This window comes from Lygodium microphyllum, chromosome 17, assembly GCF_053477565.2.
Source record: "Lygodium microphyllum isolate KBCC chromosome 17, Lygodium_microphyllum_v1.1.10, whole genome shotgun sequence".
Taxonomy (NCBI): domain Eukaryota; kingdom Viridiplantae; phylum Streptophyta; class Polypodiopsida; order Schizaeales; family Lygodiaceae; genus Lygodium; species Lygodium microphyllum.
In genome coordinates, this window is record NC_141151.1 from 21,409,783 (window position 1) to 21,435,998 (window position 26,216).

The following is a 26,216-nucleotide window of genomic DNA, read 5'->3' on the forward strand; positions in this document are numbered from 1 at the left end:
TATTAGCAATAGGCAAAGGGTGCAACAACCTTGGAAATGCTTGCCTATTATACTTGACCTTGTGACATGCAATGTATGCGTGTACAAAGTCTTAATTATTATGTCTCAAAGCTACTTGAAGGAAAAAAGTGCACCACTGCCTTGATTGTAGCATTGATCCCTTTATGCTATGCATACGGAGGAGCATGTCTTTGAAGCATCACATTTGGCCTCAATTGCTTTGTAATGCAAAACTGCCGACGCATCATAAGAAAGCCATCATGAAGAACATAATGCTAATGCCTCTGGCCATTGCAAAGCTGATGATAATCATTCACAAAAGCCATCATAACTACTAAAATTTGGGGCTTGCTTGAAAGTGCATCAGCCACAACATTTTTCTTACCCTGAATTTGCATGATCTAAAAATGAAAGATTGAGAGAAAATTCACCCATCTCATATGCTTCTCACATATCACAAAGTTTGATGGTGGTTTGCATGGCAACCATATACCCCCCTTGCATTGAAAGAGCCTAATGTTGCTACCACGAGCATCACACTGTACCATGAATGACTTCTTTCTATCTAGCAATATAAGCATTGGATTTGAAGTCAACTTTTCTTTTAACTTTTTGAACTTTGAAATTTTCACCTTTGTTGAAAAAGTATACCTTTCTTCTGTAAAGCATGTGACGCTGATGCAATTCAACAAAATGACGAATGAACTGTCACTAATATAAGCATAGCCCCAAGAAATTGTGAACCTCATGAACATTTTCCAAGTGTGGCCATGTGCAAATTGCATCAACTTTTGCCAAGGTCCATACATACATACACCATCAAATTGATACATTGCCCCAAAAAGTGAATCTCATGCAATAAACGTTTTAGTCCTTTTATCATCTGTACTTATAGATGTTTCATGAGTTCATTGAATACAATAGACAAGTGTTCATAATGTTCCTCTACATTCTTTGAGTGAACAATCATATCATCCAAGAATGTGCATACAAATGTCGTGTGCAGAAGATAAAAATCCTATCCATCATTCAATTAAATTTGATTGGACCATTAGTAAGTCCAAATGGAAAAATTAAAGCTCATACAAGCCAAAAGAAATCATAAATGTTGTCTTATGCACATCCTCAAGCCTTATTTATATATATTGATATCCATTTTTTAGATCAATATGGTTGAAGATGGTAGATTTGTACGATTTATCCATCATAGAATCAATCCTAGGAATTGGAAAGCGATTCTTGATTATTGGGCTGAATCAACCCCTTTTCTAAGAGCTCCTGTACTTGGCTCATAATCTCCTCTTGTTGGGATGCACTCACCCTAAACAAGCGCTTATTTAGTGGACTACTACTAGGGATCAAATCTATGGTGTGATCCTCTAGCCTTTCAAGTGGTTGTTGCGTTGGGGAAAGACAATGAAAAAGAGCTCACATATTCTTTTGAGAATGCTATGTGTTCCTTATCCAACTTAGACAGATTACTCGTTTCATTATCATCACTATTTCTGGCAACCACTCAGTATATTGAAAGGTCTATTTCCATTACTTTGGAAATGGCATAAGCCAATAGAGTGAGAGTAGAGTTCCCTTTTAAGTTTACATCCAAAGAATGGGTCTTGCCTCTATGTTGGAGAGTGACTTCTTTTGTGTGTGTAAATCAATGCATGCATTCCATGACATCATGGTATACAAAGGAGTACATCACATCCATCCAAGAGTGCAATGGATAACTTTTTGTGGTCCACATGACTTTGAATGTAAATGTGAAGCTTTCAAATAATGGGTGTGATGGCTTTGCATGATCATGACAAGCCATACCACTTCTCCCATCGGTCCCAACTTATCCTCTTTGATGTGAAGTTTAGCAGCCATACGTATGGAGATAAAATTAGCACGCGGACTTTGATAAAAGAAAAAAAAATGCTGATCCTTCGCTTTGCCCCATGCTCTATATAATTGCAGAGCAGCATCATTTGGCTTCTCACACTAAGTACATCCAGGACTGAACAAGTAGTAGTTTTTGGCCTTTTTCTGTTTGGATGGCCTTTATTTTTAGCATTTTCAGCTTGCTGCCTATTGGGACAGTTTTCACAATGTGCCCCTCTTGTTCACATACATAGCATTTATTGGCAGCATACAATCCTTTATGCTTATCCACTACAACCATGGAGAAGTGTAGTCATGCATCGGACTTAAGTGGCTTCTAGTTGTACTTCTTGCTTTGTGCCGATGTCCCAAGCTTCGCTTCACATGCAAAGACACAAGGCTCTCCCTATACATGCCTTGAGCGTAGTGTCTTAGTTCCATATCCTTGTGGTTTGGCAGTGAAGGGACATCATCATTAGTGTAGTCATACATCTAGCTGAAGTGGCTTGCAACTTGTACTTTCCACTTTGCATGGGTGTCCCAATATTCGCTTCACACACAAAGACATAAGGCTTTCCTTATCCCTACACTATGCATGGTATTTGGGTCTCATGTCCTCATGGCTTGCCTTAATTTTCCATTTGTTCGATCCAAGTTTCGACATTTGTTTCAATCTTTATACCTTCGCCGTTAAACTCGGGTGGTTTAACTTGCTTTAATATAAATTTCTTCTCTTATTGATTGACCCAAAGATACTAGTGGGGAGAGTATTTGAAAGATGTAGGGTAGCCTTAGACAAGATTATTCATGACAAGATATTTTTACATTATCAAAAGCTCAAGAGTATATACAATATGTAGCTTTATGAAGAGAGCTTTTTGATACTGCCTCCATGTGCCTTGGGTCTAGCTACCGGAGAGAGGTGATGAATCCTGGAACTTGAACCATGAAACCAGCCTTCCTTCTTGGATAGGGTGGTAAATATTGTCCCGAAGAACGGCACCACTTGTGGTATCTCTTTAGGTTGTATTCTGCAAATCTTGTAGTATACTAGAGATTGAACTCCGATCCCCAAGAAGAATCAGCGGACTCAATAGATACACTCTCAAATCCCCTCTTCCTCTATTGATTGGGTAGTCTCTCTTCAAATTTTGGTACTTATGGCTGTCACCAGTGGACAACAGCATAGATCCCCAAATTACCCCTCGATTTGGTTCTTCAACACTTAAATGCAGGCCACTTCAATTGTAGATGGGCATTCCTTTTTATTTCTACTGCAAATTTTCTGATTTGCATGCAAATCCCTCAGTCATAAGGCTAAGATTTATGGGCATGCTTCCCAAGACTACTGAGAAACCCTAATTACACAGTAAATCAGATCTGAACCAGGAGTTACACTGCTGTACATCTGTTTTAGCTGATTCCAGTAGTGATAGGAGAGAGGAAAAAAGAGAGTTGTTGGAGGAGCAGGAGGAAATTGGCCCAAATCAGAATTTTCAGGGCAGAAACAGCCTTTATTGCAGTTGCATGTGCCCAAATACTACATCAAACAGGTAGCTTTCAGCTTGGGATCAGCGACCTGCTTCCTAGAGGAGTTGTTCAGCCCACAGGCTTCCCTTTTTTTTTTTGCAAGTAGTATATGGCTGATTATATTACTCTAAAAACTGATTACAACGGAGTGCTCATGCTCAACAGATTAGCTGGAGCTGATGAAAGTTACAAATACATCATGTAGACAAGCCTCTCAAGGTGGTTTGGGGGGGTGTATTGCCATTTGGGGCTGCCTACCTTCATCACAAGCTTCCCTAACCTTGCACGGCATGTTTTCTCTCCTTCTATAAAGGGGGACACTTGGCCATGCACAACTCAGCTTGTAGAAATGAATTTCCAGCAATTAATTGTAAAAATTCAAAAATTACTTGGCCATGCCCACAAATTGGCCATTGTTCTGAGCCCTATGAAGTTGAAAGTGTTCAAACCTTCATTAATGTTAGTCCTTGGCATTTCATGTTTAATATTTCTAACCCCCATGATATCAAGAGTTATTTCCAAGGGCGCATTTGATGCCTAGAGCCAAGACTTGTCACTAGACACCCATTGGCACCTGTCCACCGCAACTTATCACAAGTTTTGCTAGTGTCCCTCACTATCCAAGGTAGGATTTGACTATCACTGTGCCCAAATTCAACTTGCACCTTACATGTGCATGATTTGATTATATCTAAGCAATAAGTTGAAAATTCACATCCTTGTGATAGATTTATTTCCTTAAATTCTTTAGGCTTTGAAATCTTTTTAGTTTCAAAATTTTCTCATGGATATAATGATTATTGTAAGTGTCCCATACAACACAGTATGCTTAGAAAATCATAACATTTGCTTAATTCACATATTTGACATTTGAAGGAAATAGAAAGAACGATACTTAAAGCTGAATAAGACAATGCCAAAATTGTTTAGAAAATTAGATGGATACCTAAAATAGATTGAGACAGGTTGCGGATTGAGCATGGTCTGTTCAATCTCTATTTTTGCTTGTATTCTGGCCTTTTTTGAGGAAGGAGGGAGAGATATATAGGCCACTTGGTGCTTGGGCAAGAGTGGTTGGCTCTTTTGCAATGTTTCTGCACCACATGATTGGCTTCTTCTTGATAGAATGAAGACCCTTGTGATAGAGGAAATGGAGATAGATGGAGAGGGTCTTCCTTTGCATTAGAGGCATCACAATTGGGAGGTACTATTGTTGGATTTTACTGATGCCTACGCTCATAGAGGAGCGCTAGTAATCCTCAGTAGGACACTAGGGCACTTTTTACTCTCCTCACGAGATGTTTTTTCCCTCCAGGTTTATTCTCCTTTATTTTATGTGCCTGTGTTACACAGTTTGGGCACTTATTGTGTTTTACACCTTTTGGGTGTGAACACACTCTAGCAACCCCAAGGTTTAAGGGTTGTACTTTGTACTTGCATCTTACACTCTTCAGATTATTGCATTGGGTGTCATGCTATCACACTCTCACACTCTCTTCACTGTCAATTGTACTCTTAGCTGAGCTTCAATTTTTCCTTCTCACATTTGGTATCAAAGAATCCTTATGCTCAGCTCAATCAATGGCCACCATCTCTAGTTGAGCTCCTCCGCATTTAGACCCACTACTCAGCTCAGCTCAGTTCGCCCATTAGCCATTGACGCCAGTTGCTTTAGCTCGTTCTCAGTCTGCCAGCACAAGCAACGCCGCCCACCAACCTTCAGCCTTTAGCCTCCAATGTCTCCTCCATGTAGGCTTGTTGCCTGTGCCAATTGCACCACTTGTAGTCCGCTTCGCCACCTGGCTTGTAGCGCCGCCCCAGCTCCTGCCCTACGCAAGTGCCTTTGGTCGCCAGTATTGTGTGCAACCCGCCCACCTTCAGCTTGAGCTCCACTTGCGCCACCTGGCCCTTGGCTCTTGGTCTGTCTGATTGTGCCTCCTCACCTGCTCCTGTCTGCTCCCTGCGCCAACTTCTTGTGCTGCCTCCAGTAGCGCCCCCCACTAGGAACGCCACCTATCTGATCCTTTGCGCCACGAGCCTGCACCAGCAATCGCTTTTGACAGTCCTAGGTTGACCTCCAGCTGCAAAGTTCAAGGAGGTAAAAGAAAATCTTTTTATCAATTTTTATTTCAGGTCACATTATTGGAAAGGGCTTGTGCTTGGGCAACATCTCTCTGCTTTTTCTTGTGTTTGGGACGCATTTCTCGCAGAGATTTTGTGAACTTTGGGTCACAAATTTGGGGCTTTTGTTGTCAGCTCAGAGATTGGCAAATGTACATCAGTGATAGTCTGAAATAGACTGATTTTGTGCATTTTGGGACAAGAAATTTTAGGGCTTTTGCACTTTTAGTGTTGCTAAGCATTGTTTGCACCTTGAACAATGTGTATTTGAGACAGTTTTTAACAGATTGTAATTAAATTTGCTAATTAGAGCAAAGTGCTTGCTGTAATTTCTAGAAATTCTGAGATTTCCAAGTTGGTCCAGCTTGAAGTATTGCTCTTTTGCTCCTTGATCAGTGACAATTATCATGGCAAATTAGGGAGGTGATGTATTAATGTATGTGTCCAAGGAGGATAGGTTGGATGGCAACAACTATTCTCTATGGTCTTTTATGATGAAGAATGTACTGATTGCAAAGAATCTTTGGGATTATGTCAATGGTGAAGAAGTTAGGCCCGGAGTTGTGGCTCGTGCTACACCTTCTCCAAGAGGACATGGACAACGGGCAACTCAGCCTAGTCAGCCTGTTCAGCATGCTCCAGCTTGGAGCCACTTCCCTAGAGATCAAAATCAGAAAAGGCATGGGACACAGGGGATGCACATTCTTTGTCGTTGATTGCATTGGCAATTTAGCATTCTATCATCCCCCACATTTGGTTTGTAGCTTCTTCACGAGAAACATGGTTGACCTTAGAGTAGTTATTTGCTGGAAAGAATGAGACATGTATCTCTTTCTTGAAGAAAGAGCTTGAGATCATGAAGATGGATGAGGGTGATTCTATGCACGATCATCTAAACAAAATTTAGGACTTGCTTAGGGCAGCTTATCAATATAGATGAGTATTGCTCAGATGCACAGTCAATATCTACTACTTTGAATTCATTGTTGCTCTCATACTTGGCCTTTCATATGGCCTTGAATCTCACCATGAGGATTTTTCCATAGTTGCTTATTTTCCTTCAGTTGGTCAGTTTGCTCTTAGAGGAATAGCAGAGGAAATAACAATGGTGTGGATATTATAGCCTCTAAGCAAGCTTTTATGGCAAGGCAGAAGGGCAAGGGTAGCCAAGCTAAAAATGCTCCACAGAGCTTTGGGACATTAGGTGCTTCATAGAGTAGCAAGAAATAGAGGGGGCACGCAAGCCAAGAAGAGAAAATGCCACTATTGCAAGAAGCTAGGTCACTACATCACAGAATACAGAAAACGCATAGCCAAGGAGGAGTCAAAGATGTCTGTTTTTGATGCACCTTCCATTGCTACTGAGTCCATGCCTTTTGTTACAGACCATGACTATTTTTTTTACACATGCAGTTATGACTCTTCTTGGGTTGATAGAGCATTTAGCTATACTGAGGATGCGAGCACATGGTTTTTTGACACTGGTGCTTCTAGGCATATCACATCCTGCAGGGATTTGTTTTCCTCTGTTATTATAGCTCTTGTTGGTAAATCTCTATAGTGTGCCAACAATGAATAATACCCTATTAGAGGCATTGGGGAGATTGTGTCGACAGCCATTGATGGTTCTATTCTCCATTTGTAGGATGCATTATTTGTGCCAGGCATAAAGAAGAACTTATCTTATTTTTCTTCTTTGGAAAAGTGTGGTTTGCAAGTCATCTTTGATGATGACAGATGTATGGTCATAGATAAAGAACACATGACTTTAGTTTTGAATGACACTTTATGTCATGGGTTATATGAGTTATAGCTTATTCAGTTGATCAGTCTGTCCATCTAGCATCTACTCTTAGTTTTGCCATGTCACAGGCAGAGTTATGGCATGCTTGCATGGGGCACATCAAGTATGGTAGCTTGATGCTTATGCAACCTACACAGATGCTTGATGGCTTACCTCTCTTGGAGTGACCTCTTGAGCATATATGCGAGGGATGTATTTTGGAGAAAATGCATCGTTTTTTGTTTCCTTGTGATATTGCTGTTAGAGCAACTGCCAGATTACAGATTGTGCACTTATATGTATGTAGCCCTATGCAGATAAAGTCATTGGGTGGTTATTGCTATTTGGTCACTTTTATTGATGACTTTACTTGCTTTTGTTGGGTCTACTCTTTGGTAAGAAAGTTAGAAGTGTATGATGCATTTTTGGCTTTTGTAGCACTTACTAAAAATCAATCTTGTTGTAGGGTTAGGACTCTCCGTTCGGACCGAGGGGGGGAATACATGTCTTATATATTGAAAAAAATTTTGAAGCAGAAAGGCGTTCTCCATCGGTACACTATTGCTTATACTGCACAACATAATGGGGTTGTAGAGAGGAAGAATCAGTCACTCATGGAGATGGCTAGATGTATGCTGAAAGCAAAGAGCTTAGCACATAGTTTTACAATGGTAGCAATTATGTGTACTTGCCATGTTTTGAATAGGTGCCCGACCAAGGCATTAAAGAATGTCATGGCTTTAGAGGCTTGGAACACCTGGAAACCTTATGTTGGACAATTTCATACTTTTGGGTGTCTTGCGTATGCATAGATTTCCAAGGTACTCAAAAAGAAGTTGGATAACAAAGCTATTAAATGCATTTTTGTGGGGTATAGCAGTGAGAGCAAAGGATATAGATTATATGATCCTATCTCTAAGAATGTATTTGTTAGTAGGGATATGGTTTCTAATGAAAAATTTGAATTATTCCTTATTGGTTTTGATACATATCAGGCTACCAATGATATATTTGAAGGGCTCCTAGCCATTTCTTTCGGTGATACAGCTAGAGCTTCAACAAGTGGACTTAATGTTCAACAGTTGCTCCATTGGGTATTTGAATGCTTAGCAAGATGCTGAATTCAAAATTCATCAAGAGCTCGTACACAGTCAGGAAGCTAGGCAGATGTCTAGATGGTATTTGCTGAGTGTGATAGATAGTCACTTGTATGCTCCTATCGTTGGTCGTACTAGAAGGCAAGCTCCTATGCATGATGGTGCACATACCATGGAGTTTGTTATGGCAGCAGATACACTTGATGATGAGGAGCCTGAATGTTTTGAGAATGCACAACATAGTGTGCATTGGATGGCAACAAAGCAAGCTGAGTTTGATTTTATCATAAAGAATCAAACATGGGATTTAGTGTTCTTGCGTGTTGGGAAGAAAGCAATTGGTACAAAGTGGGTCTATAAGCTGAAAAGGAATGCAGATGGATTCATCAACAAATATAAGGCGAGGCTTGTGACCAAGGGCTACGCATAGAAGAAAGGCATTGACTATGAGGAGACATTTGCTCCTACATCCCGCATGACTACCATTAGGCCTATGGTTGCTTTGGATGCCCATTATGGGAGGACTGTGCACCAACTTGATATAAAGACCGCATTTTTACATGGGAAACTTCAAGAAGAAGTGTATGTACAGCAGCCCATTGGTTTTGCAGTTGTGGGATCCGAACACTTGGTGTGCAAGCTGAAAAAGACTTTATATGGTTTGAAGCAAGCTCCTTGAGTTTAGTAGGTGTAGATTGCTGCCTTTTTACTCAGCCAAGGGTTTGTAAACAGCTCATCTAAGTGTACCCTTTATGTATGTAAAGAGGGGGGATCCTTGTTGGTCATGTTGGGAATAAAGGCCTCCGTGCCTTTTAAATGTGCTCAGGTGTGAACACACCCTTAGCACTTGTACTTTCATATATATATCTATCTAAAAACCTAAAGAGGTATACACTCATCATTGTACCCAAAAATCATGTTCACTCTTCTGACTACACTGCTCTCTCTCACTCTCACTCTCTTTGCCGCTAGCAAGCATTGAGTGTCTCGATCCTCGCGCTCCCCGTCACTACAAACTGTATCAAAGCATCGGCTAAGGTGTTCGTGCTCCTCGGAGTCCGTGTGAGACATCTATAGTGTTTCGCTCGCACGAAATCATCAGGTCGCCACTGATCTCAGACACGTGTGTGTGCTGCACTGTCAGTTGATAGTCTAGAAACCCCGACAAGCCGTTTTTTAACTAGGAGACAACAAGCGTTGACATGGTTGGTAGGCGACAGCAGGTGTGAACCAGGCGACTTCTGCAAAATGGTGCTGTGTGACGGGGCTGGAGGCAACAAGTTGTGCGATAGGGCTGCACGAAAGACACTGCGGACAGGAGACGGCAGCCAGGCATCAGACGGGGGTGACCAGTGGGTGACTTCACGGGCGTGCGACAGACGAGACCAGTGGGGCTCATGGGCGCACGAGAGATAGGTCAAAGGACCCATCATCCAATTTTTTTCTTTCAAAATTTTTAAAATTCCTCTCCCTCTAACTAGGGTTCGTGCGCGCAAGCACAATAGGTCAGATTTGTGCAATCTTGGCCCAGAAATTTGGGGCTTCTCCAGACTGAGTATAGTTCATGCAAAATTGAGGCATCTGCGTCAGAAATTGCAGACATTGTGTGCATTTGAATTGGGGATTTCGCCAAAATTATTGAAATTTTGCTCATCTGAGTGAAATTTCTCAACATTGGACCCATAAAATTTGGGGCTTTTAACGTATTGGTGAAATTCTGTTCAGCTGAGTCAGATTGGTTGACATTATTGGTGCACATTTGGACCTGATAAATTTGGGGCTTTTGCAAAATTTTGTGAAATTTTGCTAATTTTACCCGGTTTATGCTTTCGGGAACATGTATTAATGCAATTGGGACAGATTGGCCAGTGAAATTTGGGGGTTTTACTGAAATTTCTCTATTTTGGCAAAATTGGCCTATTCTCTATGCATGCCAGAGACAGTTTAGATGTATGGTTAATGCTTTGAGCACAAAAAGTTTGGGGCTTTTGACCGTGCATGTCAAATTTTTTGCCCGTGGGTACACGTACAACAGAAATTGCAGCTAAAATTTGGGACTTCTCATGTAATGTGATGTATTTGCCCTTGAAACAGCTGTAATCAGTTGTGGAATGCTGTAGCACATGGTTTGGTGCTTCTGAAAATTTACTTACAGATCTGAAATTTCTACTTCTACGTGGTCATTTATTGCTGGTTGGTACTTGTTTGTACCTTGGTCACTTGTGTGACAGTTTGGGCCTGCATTTGCTGAATTTTTTGGTCACATTTGGGCTGAAAGTCATGGCTGGCAGTAGTGACAACAGTAATCTTATGTACATAAAGAAGCTTGAAGGAGCACATAACTTTGCAGTTTGGAAAAACCAGTGCTACAATATCCTGTTGCAAAAGAAGCAGGCAAAGCCGATTAAGACCAAAGGGGCAAAGCCCGCAGACATGGAATAGGAAGATTGGGATGAGTTAAATGAGCTTGCACACTCAACCATTGAGCTATTGATTTTTGATGCCTTGTTGTTTAACATTTTGGTTTGGATTCTACATATGCTATTTGGACTCGACTGGAAGAACTGTATACACAAAAGAGTGTTGCAAGCAAAGTGTATTGGTTGAAAAAGCTTATGGATTTGCGTATGAAAGAGGGTACGGCAATGTCTACTCACTTGAGTGAGTTTAACTTCATTTTCAGCCAGCTGGTTACCTTGAAGTTCTTGATTGATGAAGAATTTAAGGCTACGTTCTCGCTTTGCACTCTTCCAGAGAGTTGGGATACATTAAGGACTGCTATGAGCAATTCTAATGCGATTCTTTTGTATGTTGATGTAGAGAGTGCTCTACTCATGGAAGAAATGAATCGGCAGAACAATGCATCTAGTAAATCTTCCAGTGCTTTGCATATTAGGAGCAGATCACAGTAGAAACACAAATCTGATAGCAAGGGATGCAGTAAATCACATGGCCAAGATGTTGAATGCTATCATTGTGGCATGAAGGGTCACTTTAAACGTGACTGCTACAATTGGAAGAAAGAGAAAGGAAAGGGAAAGAAGACAGATGATAGCAAGGAAGAGAAGAAAGAGAGTCAACCTAAAAAGAGCAACGTCAAAATTGAAGAGGTGAATGTAGTCACTTATGACAGTGACAGTGGGAATAACGTACTCTTTGTCTCTTCACACTTTGGTGCACATGCTTTACTTATAGATAGAGATGATGACATGCATACTTGGATTCTCGATTCAGGTGCTTCCTTTCATGTCACCCCTCATCGTGAGTGGTTCTCTGCCTATACAAGGGGTCGACATGGTGTTGTCCATCTTGGGGACAACTATGCATGTGACATTGGAGGTAGTAGCAATGTGCAGTTGCAGTTTTAGCATGGTTCTGTCTTCACACTTTAGCATGTACGACATGTACCTCAGCTCTAGAAGAGCTTGATTAGCACATGGTAGCTAGATGATTATGGATTTCATACCACCTTTGGTGATGGGAAATGGAAGATCTGTAAGGGATCTAGAGTGATTGCCAGAGGTTGTAAAAGCGACGCCTTGTATCCTCTCAATGTAACTAGTGTGAGTGATCATGTTGTTGCCATGACCGAGCAGCCAAGTATTTCTTTGTGGCATGGCCAGTTGGGACACATGAGTCAAACTGGAATGAAAGTGTTCTCTTGTTTGGGTTACTTCCCTTGTTAGCGTTATGCTAATTTTGAGCATTTTGATCATTGTGTTTATGGTAAACATGCATAGATGTCTCATAAAAAGTCTCTTTCGTTGAAATCTTCTCCTCTAGAGTTAGTACATTTCGATGTATGTTAGACGCCAAGGTTATCTTTAGGGGGAAAGAAATATTTTGTAACCTTTGTCGATGATGCTACACGAAAGGTATGGGTTTACCCTATTCGTAGCAAGGATGAAGTGCTTGAAAAGTTTAAAAAATTCTTGGCATTGGTTGAGAATCATACTGATAAGATACTCAAGTGTCTTCGCTCTGACAATGGTGGGGAATATGTGTCCAAGGCCTTTCAAGCATTTTGTGATAGCGAGGGATAAAGAGGGAGCTCATTGCCCCTCATAATCCACCCCAAAATGGCATTGTAGAGTGTATGAATTGGACCATACAAGATAAGGTCCGTACAATGTTGTCTCATGCTGCATTACCCCATGGTTTTTGGGTAGAGGATGTTATGACAGCCATACACTTGATTAATCGGTCACCAAACAGGTCTTGGGGAAGGGAGCTCCCCAACAAGCGTGGTCGGGCAAGCCACCTTCATATGCTCACCTAAAAGTGTTTGGCTGTGAGGCTTCTGTGCACATTCATAAAGAAAAACGCAGCAAACTTGAGCCAAAGTCCTGTAAATGCATTTTCCTAGGATACGGTGTAGAGGGTGAAATTGGGTATAGATTATGGAATCCCGAGAAAAGGAAAGTAGTACGTAGCAATGATGTTATCTTCTGGGAAGATCGCATGCATAAACATCCCGAAAAGATTGAGGAGGTCCGTAGAGTTGTATTCTGGGAAGTACCTTTCGGACAGCAAAATGTGCCCGCTGTACAGCAGAAAATACCTGCTGTAAATGCAGAAAATAATGCTGGAAATGATTAGCTAGCTATTGCCCATGATAACAAGCCACCACATGTGCAGGAACAGCCAGGACAACAAGCTGTTAATGCTGATTTGCAGGCTGAAATGCTAGGACAGCAAGTTGAAAATGCTCAGCAGCCCGCAAACAATGATCATTGGGTTAGGAGATCGTCTAGGGCTACTAGACGACCTGATAGATTCATTGCTGGTGCAAATAATGTGGCTGATTATGTCACGTTGATAGATTGTGGTGAACTATCTTGCTTCAAGGAAGCAATGGACAGACAAGATAGCAAGAAATGGTATGAAGCCATGTTATCAGAAATGGAATCTCTTGAGGAAAATGGCACTTGGGAATTGGTGCAGTTGCCTAAAGGGCAGAAAACACTTCCATGCAAATGGGTTTACAAGATGAAGGTCACTTTTGGTTCCTCACCAAAGTACAAAGCAAGATTGGTTGTGAAGGGGTATAAGCAAGAACATGGAATTGACTTTGATGAGATCTTATCTTCTGTAGTCAAGATGACTACATTGAGAACCGTTTTGGACTTGGTTGCAGCTGAAGATATGGAGCTCATACAGATGGATGTAAAGACTGCATTCTTACATGGTGATTTGCATGAAGACATATATATGCAGTAGCTTGAAGGGTTAGTTGAAAAAGGGAAAGAGAAGATGGTATGTAAACTCAAAAGGAGTTTGTATGGACTGAAATAAGCACCAAGATAATGGTATCATAAGTTTGATACATTTATGCAATCTTAAGATTTCCATAGAAGTTAAGTGGATCATTGCTTGTACACCAAGAAGGTAGCAGATGGTAGTCTGATTATCTTGGTTCTGTATGTTAATGACATGCTGATTGCTGGAAGGGATACTAATGCCTTGGACTCACTGAAGCAAAGTCTTCATGGCAGCTTTGACATGAAGGATCTTGGTGATGCAAATCATATTCTTGGCATGCAAATACTCAGAGATAGATCAAAATGATTACTCTGTCTATCTCAGTAGGAGTATATCTCCGAAATTTTGCAGTGTTTCAATATGGAGGGAGGGAAAACAATTGGGGTTCCATTGCCTCCATATATGAAACTCAGTTCAGAGGACAACCCTACATTTGATGATGAGAAGGTTGGAATGGCCAAGATACCATATGCTTCAACTGTTGGCAGTTCGATGTATGCTATGGTTGCTACATGTCTTGACATTGCCTTTGCAGTGGGAGTGGTTAGCAGATACATGGCAAACCTTGGTAGAAAGCATTGGGAAGCAGTGAAAGGTATTATGAGATACCTCAAAGGCACAAAGGTGTTGTGCATCTGCTTTGAAAAGCAGAAGGCATTTGTCGTTGGCTCTATGGATGCAGACTATATTGGTTATGCGGATTGCAGAAAGTTCACTTTTGGATATGTGCTTACCTTCACAGGAGGAGCAGTCTCTTGGATCTCCAGGCTACAAAAGTGTGTTGCATTGTCTACTACAGAGGTAGAGTATGTGACTGCCACTAAGGCATGCAAGGAGGCTTTATGGCTTTCACATTTGGTGGGAGAGCTTGGCATTACAGAGTTACCTGTTCTCCATTGTGACAGCTAGAGTGCTATCAGGCTAGCACGGAATCCCGTCTTTCATGCGAAGACAAAGCACATGCAGGTGAAGTATCACTTCATTAGAGATGTACTTGACAGCAAGAGCATTGAGCTTATCAAAGTGCATACAGATGATAATCTTGCAGACTTTCTCACGAAGGGTCTTTTAGTAGAGTGGTTTGCTCATTGCTGACAGATGATGGGAGTTGGATAGATATATGTATTTCAGCTTTGTATATATCTAGACTTAGCTGATTTTTTTTTCCTCCTTTTTAGGCATATTGCCTTTAGGTGGGAGGTTGTTGGAAATAAAGGCCCTGGTGCCTTTTAAATGTGCTCGGGTGTGAACACACCTTTAACACTTATACTTTCATATATATATATATATATATATATACATATATACATATATACATAGATACATATATACATATACATATATATATATATATATATATATATATATATATATATATATGTATATGTATATATGTATCTATGTATATATATATATCTATATATATATATGTGTATATATCTATATATGTACATATATATATATATATATATATATATATATATATATATATATATGTATATGTATATATGTATCTATGTATATATATATATCTATATATATATATGTGTATATATCTATATATGTACATATATATATATATATATATATATATATATATATATATATATATAGATATATATATATATATATATATATATATAGATATATATACATATATACATATATACATATAGATATATATATATATATATATATATAGATATATATACATATATACATATATACATATATATATATATATATATGTATATATATATATACATATATATATATATATATATTAAGAATCAAATCAATTAGCTTAATATCATCTTCCAGGGAAACATTAATTTATGTTTCCTTGGCTACTTGTCATTATCCACCCTTGCCATAAATTTATCATCAAGCACAAGCACTTGGAATAATTATCCAAATCACATCCAGCAATCAGTTTAATGCAAAAGAATTTTAAGATGATGTTAGATCAATTCAACAAAACAATGATAACCTTTTTCAACATTGCAGGAATAGTCGTGATAACCTTCCATCGCATACTCACTCTCCCCCTTGGGGTCTAAGCAATTTCATGCAAAATCTACTTAACACTTTGGCTAAGAAGCATGCCAAGGTCTTAGACAACTATGTGAGAATATAAATTCTATTGAGCACTAATATTGATCAATAACCTAACCCTCTTCTTAGGGAGTTCTAAAGCATTGGCCTTTCCTTTGTCTCAAGTTTCCTTAACCCATTGAGCTCTGTACTTGCCTTTGAGGCCCGGTGAGATGTCAGATTTGGGGCCTTTGCACTATTACTCAAGGATTTAGTTCATTCATGATGCTAGAGACATTGGATTATCATAGTCTAGATACATTGGTAGACTTCTTGAGAGGTTTGGCTTATAGGATTTCAAGCCAGTTTATACACCAATGGGACCTGGACTAAAGCTGTCTTACATGCCGACAATGATTTTTTTGATATCCATATGTATGCTCTAGCAGTTGGATGTCTCATTTACCTATGCAACACAAGGCCAGACATTCATTTTGCAATTTCAGCCTTGAGCAAATATATGCACTAGCCATGCATGTCACATTGGCAGGTTGCCAAGTGTGTTTTCCGTTACTTGCAGGGTACTAGGACTCTTGGATTGCTTTATTCCAAGGGGGGACCATTGCATTTACATGCTTATAGTGATTGAGATTGGGCTGGTGATTATGATTCTCGTCACTCCACTAGTGGTAATTATTTCTTTCTTTGCCCATCTTGCATCTCTTGGCTATGCAAGAAACAATCCAATGTTGCCACATTGTCATGTAAAGCTGAATACAAGGTAGCTTTCACTACCACAGTTGAATGTGTATGGCTGAGATATTTGTTGGCTGATTTAGATGTATCTCTCATGGAGCCTACTCCTTTGTTTACTGGCAGTCAGAGTGCCATTGTAGTGGCATGAAACCGATGTTTCATATACGCATGAAACACATAGAGATCCACTATCACTGCATTAGAGAGAGGGTACATGCATATGATATTAGCATTGTCTATTGTCCTACCGCTAGTAATGTGGCATTGTCTATTGTCCTACCACTAGTAATGTGGCAAACATCTTCACCAATGCTCTTTCTCGTGACAAATTTGAAGCATTCCGCTATGCCTTAAATTTGATCTCCTTTGGTAGATAATCCTTGTATATTGATCACTTTTTCACTCCATGGGGGTTTGTTGGGTTTGACTCATGCCTATGATCATAGAGGTTTTTGCCCCCAGATTTATTCTCTTTTATTTTATGTGTTTGTGTTACATAGTTTGGGCACTTATCATGTTTTACACCTTTTGGATGTGAACACACTTTGGCAATGCTAAGGTCTAAGGGTTGTACTTTGTACTTGCACATTACACTCTTCAGATTATTGCATTGGGTGTCATGCTATCACGCTCACACACGCTTTTCACGGTCAACTGTACTCTCAATTGAGCTTCAATATGTCCTTCTCACGACTACCTTCTCACTTGCTCTTGCAATGGCCTTTTGCCGCTTCAATGGCAAGTAATTTTGATAACACTGTTTAAGATTGTACTTGGGAATACCCTTGCACAATGTTGCTTCTCCTTCCAATTTGCAGAAATGGACGAGGAAGCGGGCACGAAAGAGGTTTATATCTTTGGTATCGGAATACTTGCATTGCCACTTGTATGTATTGGACTTCTTTCGCATGTTGATAGTGGGAGCAATGCAAGTGAAAGGCTTCATGGAGGGCAAGTGCTATTATGTGTATGTAGGAAGATGGAGAGAGCTTGAACGTAGAGAGGGTAAGGATAAAGAACTTGGGAGGAGGATGGAGATAGTAAACAGCTTGAGGGCAGAAAGGTTAGAGGTGGAGAGCTTGAGGGATAGAGAGGGCAAAGAGCTGGATGGATAAAGAGATTGAGGGTAGAAAGGGTGGAGAGCTTGAGGGAGTAGGAGAGAGCTTGGGAGTAGAGATCTTGAAAGTTGAGTGAAAAGCGTGAGAGCTTGAGGAGGTAGATCAGGGATTCACTCTTGAGACATTGAGGACTAACTAGTGCATTGAGTATTCTTTGGCTATATTGAGTTCAAGCTAGTTGGTGTGCCTTTTCTCTTATTTAGATAGGGCTATGTGCCTTGTAGTTAGATTTCCTTTTATTCTCATGTAGCAAGAAATGGTCTCTTCAGCATTCTCCTTCCTTTAAGTCTCAAACTCTGAGTGTTTTACCTCTCCCATTTTGAACAATCTTCAAGGATTGCATACGACAGAGGAGTATAGAACTGATTTGCACCAATCATTTCTTGCTACATGGACTTCTTGCAACTTATTTGCCACCAGTTGACTTACAGAAGAGCCATCTTTTGTTTAAACTAGTGACCCAGCAAAGCATTGGGGTTGTGAACATGCATCTGTATATCTGCCAGAAGAAAAGAGAAAAAGAGAATTTTAAAGTCAAGCGGCAGCTTTTCATCTAGTGGTGATTCCTAAGTATTGGCTGGAACTTGGTTTGCAACTACAGCTGGTGAACAGGTCCTAGAACTTAGGGTGCTGAGGTTAATGAGGATATGCATAAGCTTGGTAATCATGTCAATTTTCTTATGTTTAGTAGTGAGGGTGCTGAGGACGTTTGAAATGATGCTATTTCTCTAAATTTTTCTAGTAATTTAATGTGTCAAGGTGGTGGACCGATGTTTAACTACTGTAAATCTTGAAAAAGCTAGTGATGATTGGGTCTTAAGCACATATCTTGATCATGCTTCTATGCTTCATAACAGGTTTTTGCAGAAAACTTGGGTTTCAATACCAAAAACAATGTTCAAATGATCAAACAAACCCGAGCTGCACTGGATCATTTAAATGATATGTACTTCAATGGAACAAAGGTTGCATACATGTATGGGTTCCCTTTCCTTTTCAATGAGCAGTATCTCCACAGTTCACATGATCTCTACATGGTGGTTGGTTTTGCTCTAGGTATGTATCCAATAGGTTTTTGGTGGTTGTTTCTATCTTTTCTCAGTTTCCAAATAAAGCAGAGAGATTCCAGTATGACAAGAACTTAGTTGTATTAAGACAGAATAATTCATCCAGTTGGTATTTGCTGGTATTCTGCTCTCTCTCTCTCTCTCTTTTTTCGTAATCGATGTTATATTTATAAAGTACTAAACGACAAAAGAGTTACAAAAGTCATGGCAAAGACGCAGAGGAAATTGCCATATGCCAGGGAAGTAAGTCCTCCCGAGGGAGTAAGTCAGAGTGCCAAATGAGATCTATCTGCCAATGCAAGAGACCTTTAAGCCTAGCAATATGTCCTTGAAGATTAGAGGCTGAATAAAAAAGAAAAGCATTCCGAATGGTCCAATTGTGACAACAGCCCCAGTATCTGAGAAAGTGAAACAAGATCTTCATATGCGACTGTGCCGGTGTGGGGTATTTGGGCCGCACAAAAACCCAATCAAAAGGGCTTAGCGAGAAACCAACCAGTGCTCGCCAAATCGCTAACAAGAGTGACCAGATTTTCTTAGCGAGAGGGCAAGAAATAAATCGATGACGGGCCGATTCCACACTGGTGGTGCAAAAGAAACAATTGCCGTTGGAGATTCGACGCTTGGAAAGGGTTGAAGCAAGAGGAAGACCACCAATCATCACCCTCCAAAGAAAGACCTTGCATTTGAAAGGTGTCTTGTTTAACCAGCCCTCCATCACAGTTACCTTCCACCGTGACCGAGATTTACGCAATCCCCATACAGTATTAGCTTTAGTAACCAGCTTGATGATCTTTAATTAGAAGATGATACACCTGGTTAGCTGAGGCCTTTTCCAAATTCAGCCGACCTGCAAGGTCCCAGTCCTGCCAGGGACAATCCGAAGCAAGGGTAGGAAAGGGTTGTCTGCTCTGGAGCACTATCAAAAGCTCCCATAAATCACGGTATCCACGAGGGATCCTGAAAAGCCTCTTGGCTGTACGAAACGATATCAACACATTGCGACTGGCAAGGGTGGCATCTGCAAACTGAAGTCAAGCCCAAACGTGCCATGCGGTTGAATTTTGGTCTGAGCTCATGTTTGCTTTCCCAAGAAAGTAATCGCGAGGCTGCCTACAATTCTAGTTGAAAAGAGTTAGTAGCTAAGCGGTCCTCCGCCGGATGCCACTGAGCCTTCTGGAGAAGCAATTTCCAGGAACATACCAAATGAGCAAGCAGGGAGAATGAAGGACTAGAAAACCAAGAGTCTGCATTAAGAACATGCCATCAGGAGCTCCTAATTTGGGTATTATCATGCACAAGCCCGTGATCCTCAAGAAAATAACGGGCTATAAAGACCCACGGGTGATGATCCAAGCACATGGCACGAAAAAGAGATCAACGGAGTGCCAGCATATGAGTTTCGGCATCCAAAATAGCCCCACCACCCATGCGTTTGGGGATACATGCATGTGACCAAGAAATCCATGAAATGCCTGCTTGCAAGGAGTTCTTCCTCATAACATGAAACGAATGTACTGAGTAAGAGCATTCAATGTAGTAGTAGTCCAAGGAAGCAATGGCAATAAACACGTGAGCATTAGCAACATAATTGTCTGAGCCACTTTGAGGTGAACATGGAAGGGCCAAGCCTGTAACTTCCAATACAGAAACTTAGCTGCTAGTTTCTGTGAAATCCACTCTAGTAGTTGCTTTGGCTGAACATTAACACCCAAAGGGTACCTAAGATGCCTGACAATGAAACCACGGGGAACAACCATTCCCTGCCAGTCCAATGACTGCAAATCTGACTCCGTGCAACTGGGAATGGCTGATTTCAAAGCATTGATATGAAGACCAGAAGCATGACCAAAGAGACTCCAAACATCTAATGCTTTGCGAAGATTATGCTTGTCTGCACACAAAATCATAAAGCTGTCATCAGCCAAGGATTGACTAATGAAGTGCTGTCCAAAAGAAAGAGACAATCCAGCCAACTGAGTAGAAGCTGCCATATGAGATAACATCGAAAGAACCGGACGAGTCGCAAGGGCAAAAAAGAGAGGACTCAAAGGGCAACCCTGTCTCACAGAGTGTGCAAGGACAAATGGCTCGGTAACACCACCATTCAGCATAACTCGCGAAGAAGCCGCAGCACTAATGGTGTAGATCAAACGAGACATCCGAGTACCAAAGCCCATAGTAGACATAAGTTTTGCAATGAAAGACCAGTCTAAATAATCAAAAGCCTTTTCCAGGTCCAATTGAATCAAGACCACCTCCTGATTAGAGTGCCTTGCATAGTCAATAGCCATTTGCACATTTAAGACATTATGCAGAATGTTTCGGCCCTTAATGAAACTATATCGAAGAGGATGCACAATGGCAGGAAGATGCTTATGGAGCTGATTCGCCATTAATTTGGAAAAGATTTTATACATAGAACCCATCAAAGGAATTGGTCGCCAATGTTTCAACATTGATGGCGAAGGAACTTTTGAAAGCAGTTTGATAAGTCCTTCTTTCCATGAGGAAGGCATGAACCCCGTTTCCTGAAACATAGCCGTCAATGGTTTGACCAATTGGGTAGCAAAAGCCTCAAAGAATTCATTGGTGAGACCATCCCAACCGGGACTTTTATCCTTGGGCAAGTGTAATAAAACATCCATAAGCTCTGCCTTACGAATATCTATCTCCAAAGTAGTTTGCATGTCATGTGGAACCCGATTGCGGACCAAATTATAGAAAACTGAGCGGGCATGAGTAATTTTGGTCAGAAGGTGAAGGAGTAGAACCAAGAAGGTCTAGAAAATAATTCCTACACATATTCACAATAGTCTGAGAATCAATGACCATTTGACCTTCTGCATCCTGGAGTCTAGTCATATTCTCTCGAGTAGGAGATGCATGGAGAGCTCGAAAGAACTTATGAGGCACTATCTTGCAAAATCTCAGTCAAATTTTGCAATTTGGCCTACTGATTTTCTCTCTCTCTCTCTCTCTAGAGATACACCTCCCTAGAGAACAGACATATCATTGATGGAGAGTTTTCCTTTCTCTACTCTCATTTTCAGATCATTGACATGTTTCCCTTTTATAGGACACTATTTCATTTCCTTTTCAGTCTTATAGGCATGTTTTTCATCTTTTTTCTCGTTTCAGATGAGAAACACACCATCATTGTATGTACTGCTTTGGTCTCATAGGCCACATTGGCCTTTTAGAGATGTTAATATACTCTCTCTCTCTCTCTCTCTCTCTCTCTCTCTCTCCCCCCCCCCCCCCCCCCCCCCCCAAAAAAAAGCCCTGTAATGACTAAGTTTTATATTATCAAGTGGTAAAAGAGTTTAAAAGTCAGGGGACGAAAAAAGTACAAAAGTCATGGCAAAGCAGCTGCTGAAATTGCCATATGCCAAGGAACCTAGTTCTCCCTAGAAGCAAGATCGGTGTGTTGAATGAGATCCAGTTGGCAATGTAGGAGACCCTTAAGCTGAGCAAGATGTCTTTGAACATTAGAAGTAGAATCGAAAACAAAGGCATTCCAAGTGACCCAATTGTGCCAATAGTGTAGAAAGGAAAACAAAATCTTCATGTGTGCTTGTACCAGAGTGGGGTATTTGGGCCTGGCAAAGACCCAATTGAATGGGCCTAGTGATGTGCCAACTAGAACCGCCAAACATTAGACAAAAGGGTCTAGATTTTCAAGGTCAAGTGACATGATAAAAATCCCTAGTGAGAGGATTCTGCACTGGTGAGATAGAGAAAAGTGAAGATTCCACGTCTCGAAAGGGCCAAAGCAAGGGGAAGACCATCAATCATCACACACCAAAGGAAGAGCTTAAATTTATACAGAGTCTTGTTGAGCCAACCCTTCGTGATAGTCATTTTCCACCAAACGTGAGGTTTATGCAAGCCCTAAACAGCATTGGCCTTAGTGACCATCTCTCTTTGATGTTTGAATTAATGAAGTGGAGTGTTTACAACAGGCCTTCTGGCTAGCCAAGTAGAATTAGAAACAAATAGCGAATGTAGATAAAGGCAAAAGGTGATAAAATACAATGCTATAGGGACGAGAGAAGGGGATCATGAAGGAGGCACAATAGGGTTGGTGCAATTGATTTCTCTCTCTCTTTCGTCTGTCTCCCTCCCGTAAGGGTATGGGCTTCATAGCTATACCATGGCGTTAGAGCCAGAAACACCTATATAGGGAGTAGTAGTGACTCTGAGTTTAGCTTGGTTTCCACTCTACGTGTGATTCCCTATACTCAGTGGTGAACCCTCACATGTGTGGCGTGACGAGGGTGTAGTCGTGAGATGTGCCTCAATGTTGTATCTTTCGATATCATGAATACAAAGATTCCATATTGATATATTTTGTGTGCCATTCCGTTGTGCCTTTTTGTGCCTCATGCCAAGTTATAACTTGAAGTCCCGTGAAGGTCCATAACACTTAGTATCAGAGCAACTCTAGCACGGAGCATACTAGCTGGAGAGGGGAACAGGCTCACGGATGCGGAGGAGATCCTACCATAACATGTCGCGCAATACGACATGACGACCTCGACACGACATGACGCGACACGACATGGTGCGACGACCCACGTTGCGATGCCCTCCCGGGCGTGTTACCTGCTGAAAATTGGAGAGAACCTAGTGTGCCAACAAAGTTGAGAGGGAGTCGTGGCATGATAGGGATGCACGGTATACCGTTCAAAAATGTCTTGGAGAGAGCTGAGGCTGTGGAAGGACACTTTCTTTGAAAAGGAAGATGAGCTATGCCATTGGCTCAAAATCACATACAAGAAGAAGGAGCTACGGCTCAAAATGATCGGGCTGACGAAGAAGACCATCAGGATGCTAAGGAAGACCCAACAAGGAGCAGATGTGTTGTACGATCTCAAAGAGAAGGCTAAAGAGCTGGATGAAGACCTGGAAGAGGTTGACTACTAGTTGATCATGGTGCAAGAGAGAGTCAAACTGTGGCAAGTGAAGATGGCCCGAGACCTAGACACGGAGTTATAAGAGAAAGTCATGCTGAGGTGGGACTTGGAGACTGTCTTTGGAGCTGTAGGAGCCAAAGAGAGGGCTGAACCATACTTGGAGTAGATGCGGGCCGAAAGAGTCCAAGAGCTGAAAAATGGAGTGAAGCCAACCAAAGAATCAAAGAGCCAAGAGAAGCAAAAATAGGTGAAAGAAGAATAAGAAATATGATCGGATGAAGATGAAGATGAAGACAAGGGGGAGGATGAGCTCAACACGGATCCTGGAACACCTTGTCCCCAACAAGAAGCAGCGGACGGCTACTACCCCGACTATTACCGGGAAGATTACTACCCAAAAAGCTATCTTGAAGATCAATACCTTGACAACGAATACCCTCTTGAAGGAGATGTATACTACTGCCCTGAAGATGTTTCCATCGACTACCACCCAGAAGGAGAATACCTCTACACCGACCATTCCTATCCCGAAGAATGCCAACCTGAAGGAGTTCAAGAAGAAGAAGAAATTATGGAATATTATGTGAAGGGAGAAGGATGGAAAGTGGATGTGAATTCAAAGGTAGAAAAGATTATGGAGTTAGGATACAGAAAAGAAGATGAGGCAAGGTGGACATGTCTGAGGGATGAACCACTGCACCCATAAGTTGCGGCTTAGTTGAAAGAAGAACTAGTGCTAGAAGAAGAGAAGGGGAAGAATGAGCTCGATCTTGATCTTGGAACACCTCTACCAATTGAGATTGAGGGTGAGGCTAGGTTGGTGCCCTCTTGTGAGGCACGAGATGCCTTTGATGAAGAAGAAGATGAAGAAGTAGATCAAGAGATAGAGTTAGAAGATGAGAGTGGAAGGGCGAAAGCACTTGGGGCAGGGCATCCACTATATGGAGCCAACACTTCTATTGTAGATGATGATATAGGCGAAGGAAGAGAAAAAAGAGAGGAATTAGGAGAGAAGAAAGAAGAAGAGCGGGAGGATGAGCTCCAGAAGGGCTAAAAGAAAGCGTTCTCTCTTTGTCATTGATGATGTCATCGAAAAACGCTAAAAAAGCAAGCATCCTCTCTTCTACCCCCCATGCAAAACTATAAATTGAGGGTTTGGGGATGACCAAAAAGAAGGACAAGATCAATCTTGACGAGACGAGACACTGATCGAGAAGCCCAAATCTTGGAACACCTCGACCCCGACAACCCCAACAAGAATCAACCAAACCCTCACTGTTCAATGATGATAGGCTAGGAAAAGAGTTGAAGGAGAGAATCATGCAAATATGGGATGAAGTAGAAGAAGATGATAGAAAAGAAGAAGAGAAAGATTTGCTAGATGAAGCTATAGAGAAGATCAAGGAAAAGATGAGACAAGAAAATAGAAGAAAAGAGATAGAAGAACAAGTAGAGTTAGCTAGGAAGAAGCTAGAAGAAAAAGAGAAGCTAGATCATGATAGGAGAAAACAAGTAGAAGAAAACAAGAAGAAGAAAGTTAGGAAAAAGATTGAGCAAGAAGAAAAAGACGAAGAAAGTAAGTTGAAAAAACCAGTATGGAGAGCTAGGAAGCCAAAGGAAGAAGATAGGCTAGAGCAAGGAGAGCAAGAAGTGATAGATGAAGGCAGGAAGGCCAAAGAAGAAAGGAGAGAAGACAAGAAGTAAGAAGAAGAACAAAAAATAGAGAAGAAAGAGAATGAGAACGAGACGAAGAGGAATGTGAAACCAAACGCCAAGAAACGGAGGCATCAAGCCACTAGAGCCAAGATGGGAGATGAGAATGAAGATGCCTCCAAAACCCCCCAAACCCAACTCGTGGCTAAGGACAAGCAACCCAAGCTTTTGATCCAAGGCCACATCCCATCCCAACCAACTCGGATCAAAGTAGGAACCAAGTGCACTTCAGCAATGGAGTCATTGGCTACGCCTTTGAGCCCAAAGAGACAAACTCTTATGAGCTTGGACAGGAGTCAGAGGACAAAGCCTCAAAGAAGGGAGAGCATGAGAGAGTGTTCGCAATATGGTCCAATCAAGGTAACTTAGTGCCACGGAAGGGAATCTTGCTAGTTGAGCCTTGGAGAACTCTCCAACTCACTTTTAAGGTGAATGTCTTTGGACTATGGAACCCGTTAGGACCATACTGAATGTTGACAAAGATTGAGATCTTGGCATTTAGGTCGCAAGCAGTGCAAGGAGTTGTTATCCCGATCCTATGGATCCATGACACACCAAAAACAACACATCTGGGCGTCACCCCAAGAACTTCAAGGATACCTCTACTTCCGTAAACCAAAATCCGGTCTAAGTGTTACGACTTAGTCCATTCCTTGCCAAGAACCTAAACTCCAAATGAGGCTAAGAAGAGCCAAAGAGGTGCCATGCACCAAGATTGCACCTTCCGTGCGAGAAGACAAGCTGAACCAATTGGTTTGAGCAAGCAAGAAAGATCCGGCAAAGAGGCCAAGGAGACTTGGTGATGAGGGGAAATCGTCTTGGTAAACAAACCAAGAGACCCAAGTCCCCAAGGCCCAAGGCGACGACACGAAGAAAGGGAGGACCGGTGCAAGGACCAACTCAATGGATTGCCTCCCTTAAGGCATGGCACAACATGGCGACAATTGCGC

The 26,216-nt window shown here is 41.3% G+C and overlaps 1 protein-coding gene across 6 annotated transcripts in view; it reads left to right on the forward strand.

The window, feature by feature from the left end:
* LOC148021665 (uncharacterized) overlaps window positions 1-26,216 on the forward strand; it is a 156,484-nt gene that overhangs the window by 81,806 nt on the left and 48,462 nt on the right. For 5 of the 6 annotated variants that reach the window (XM_087697146.1, XM_087697147.1, XM_087697148.1 and 2 more), the window contains one exon: window positions 18,425-18,623. The exons of the other annotated variant lie outside the window; for it this stretch is intronic. In XM_087697146.1, the coding sequence (XP_087553272.1) occupies window positions 18,425-18,623 (199 nt within the window). The remainder of the gene's footprint in view (window positions 1-18,424; window positions 18,624-26,216) is intronic. 6 annotated transcript variants of the gene reach the window in all.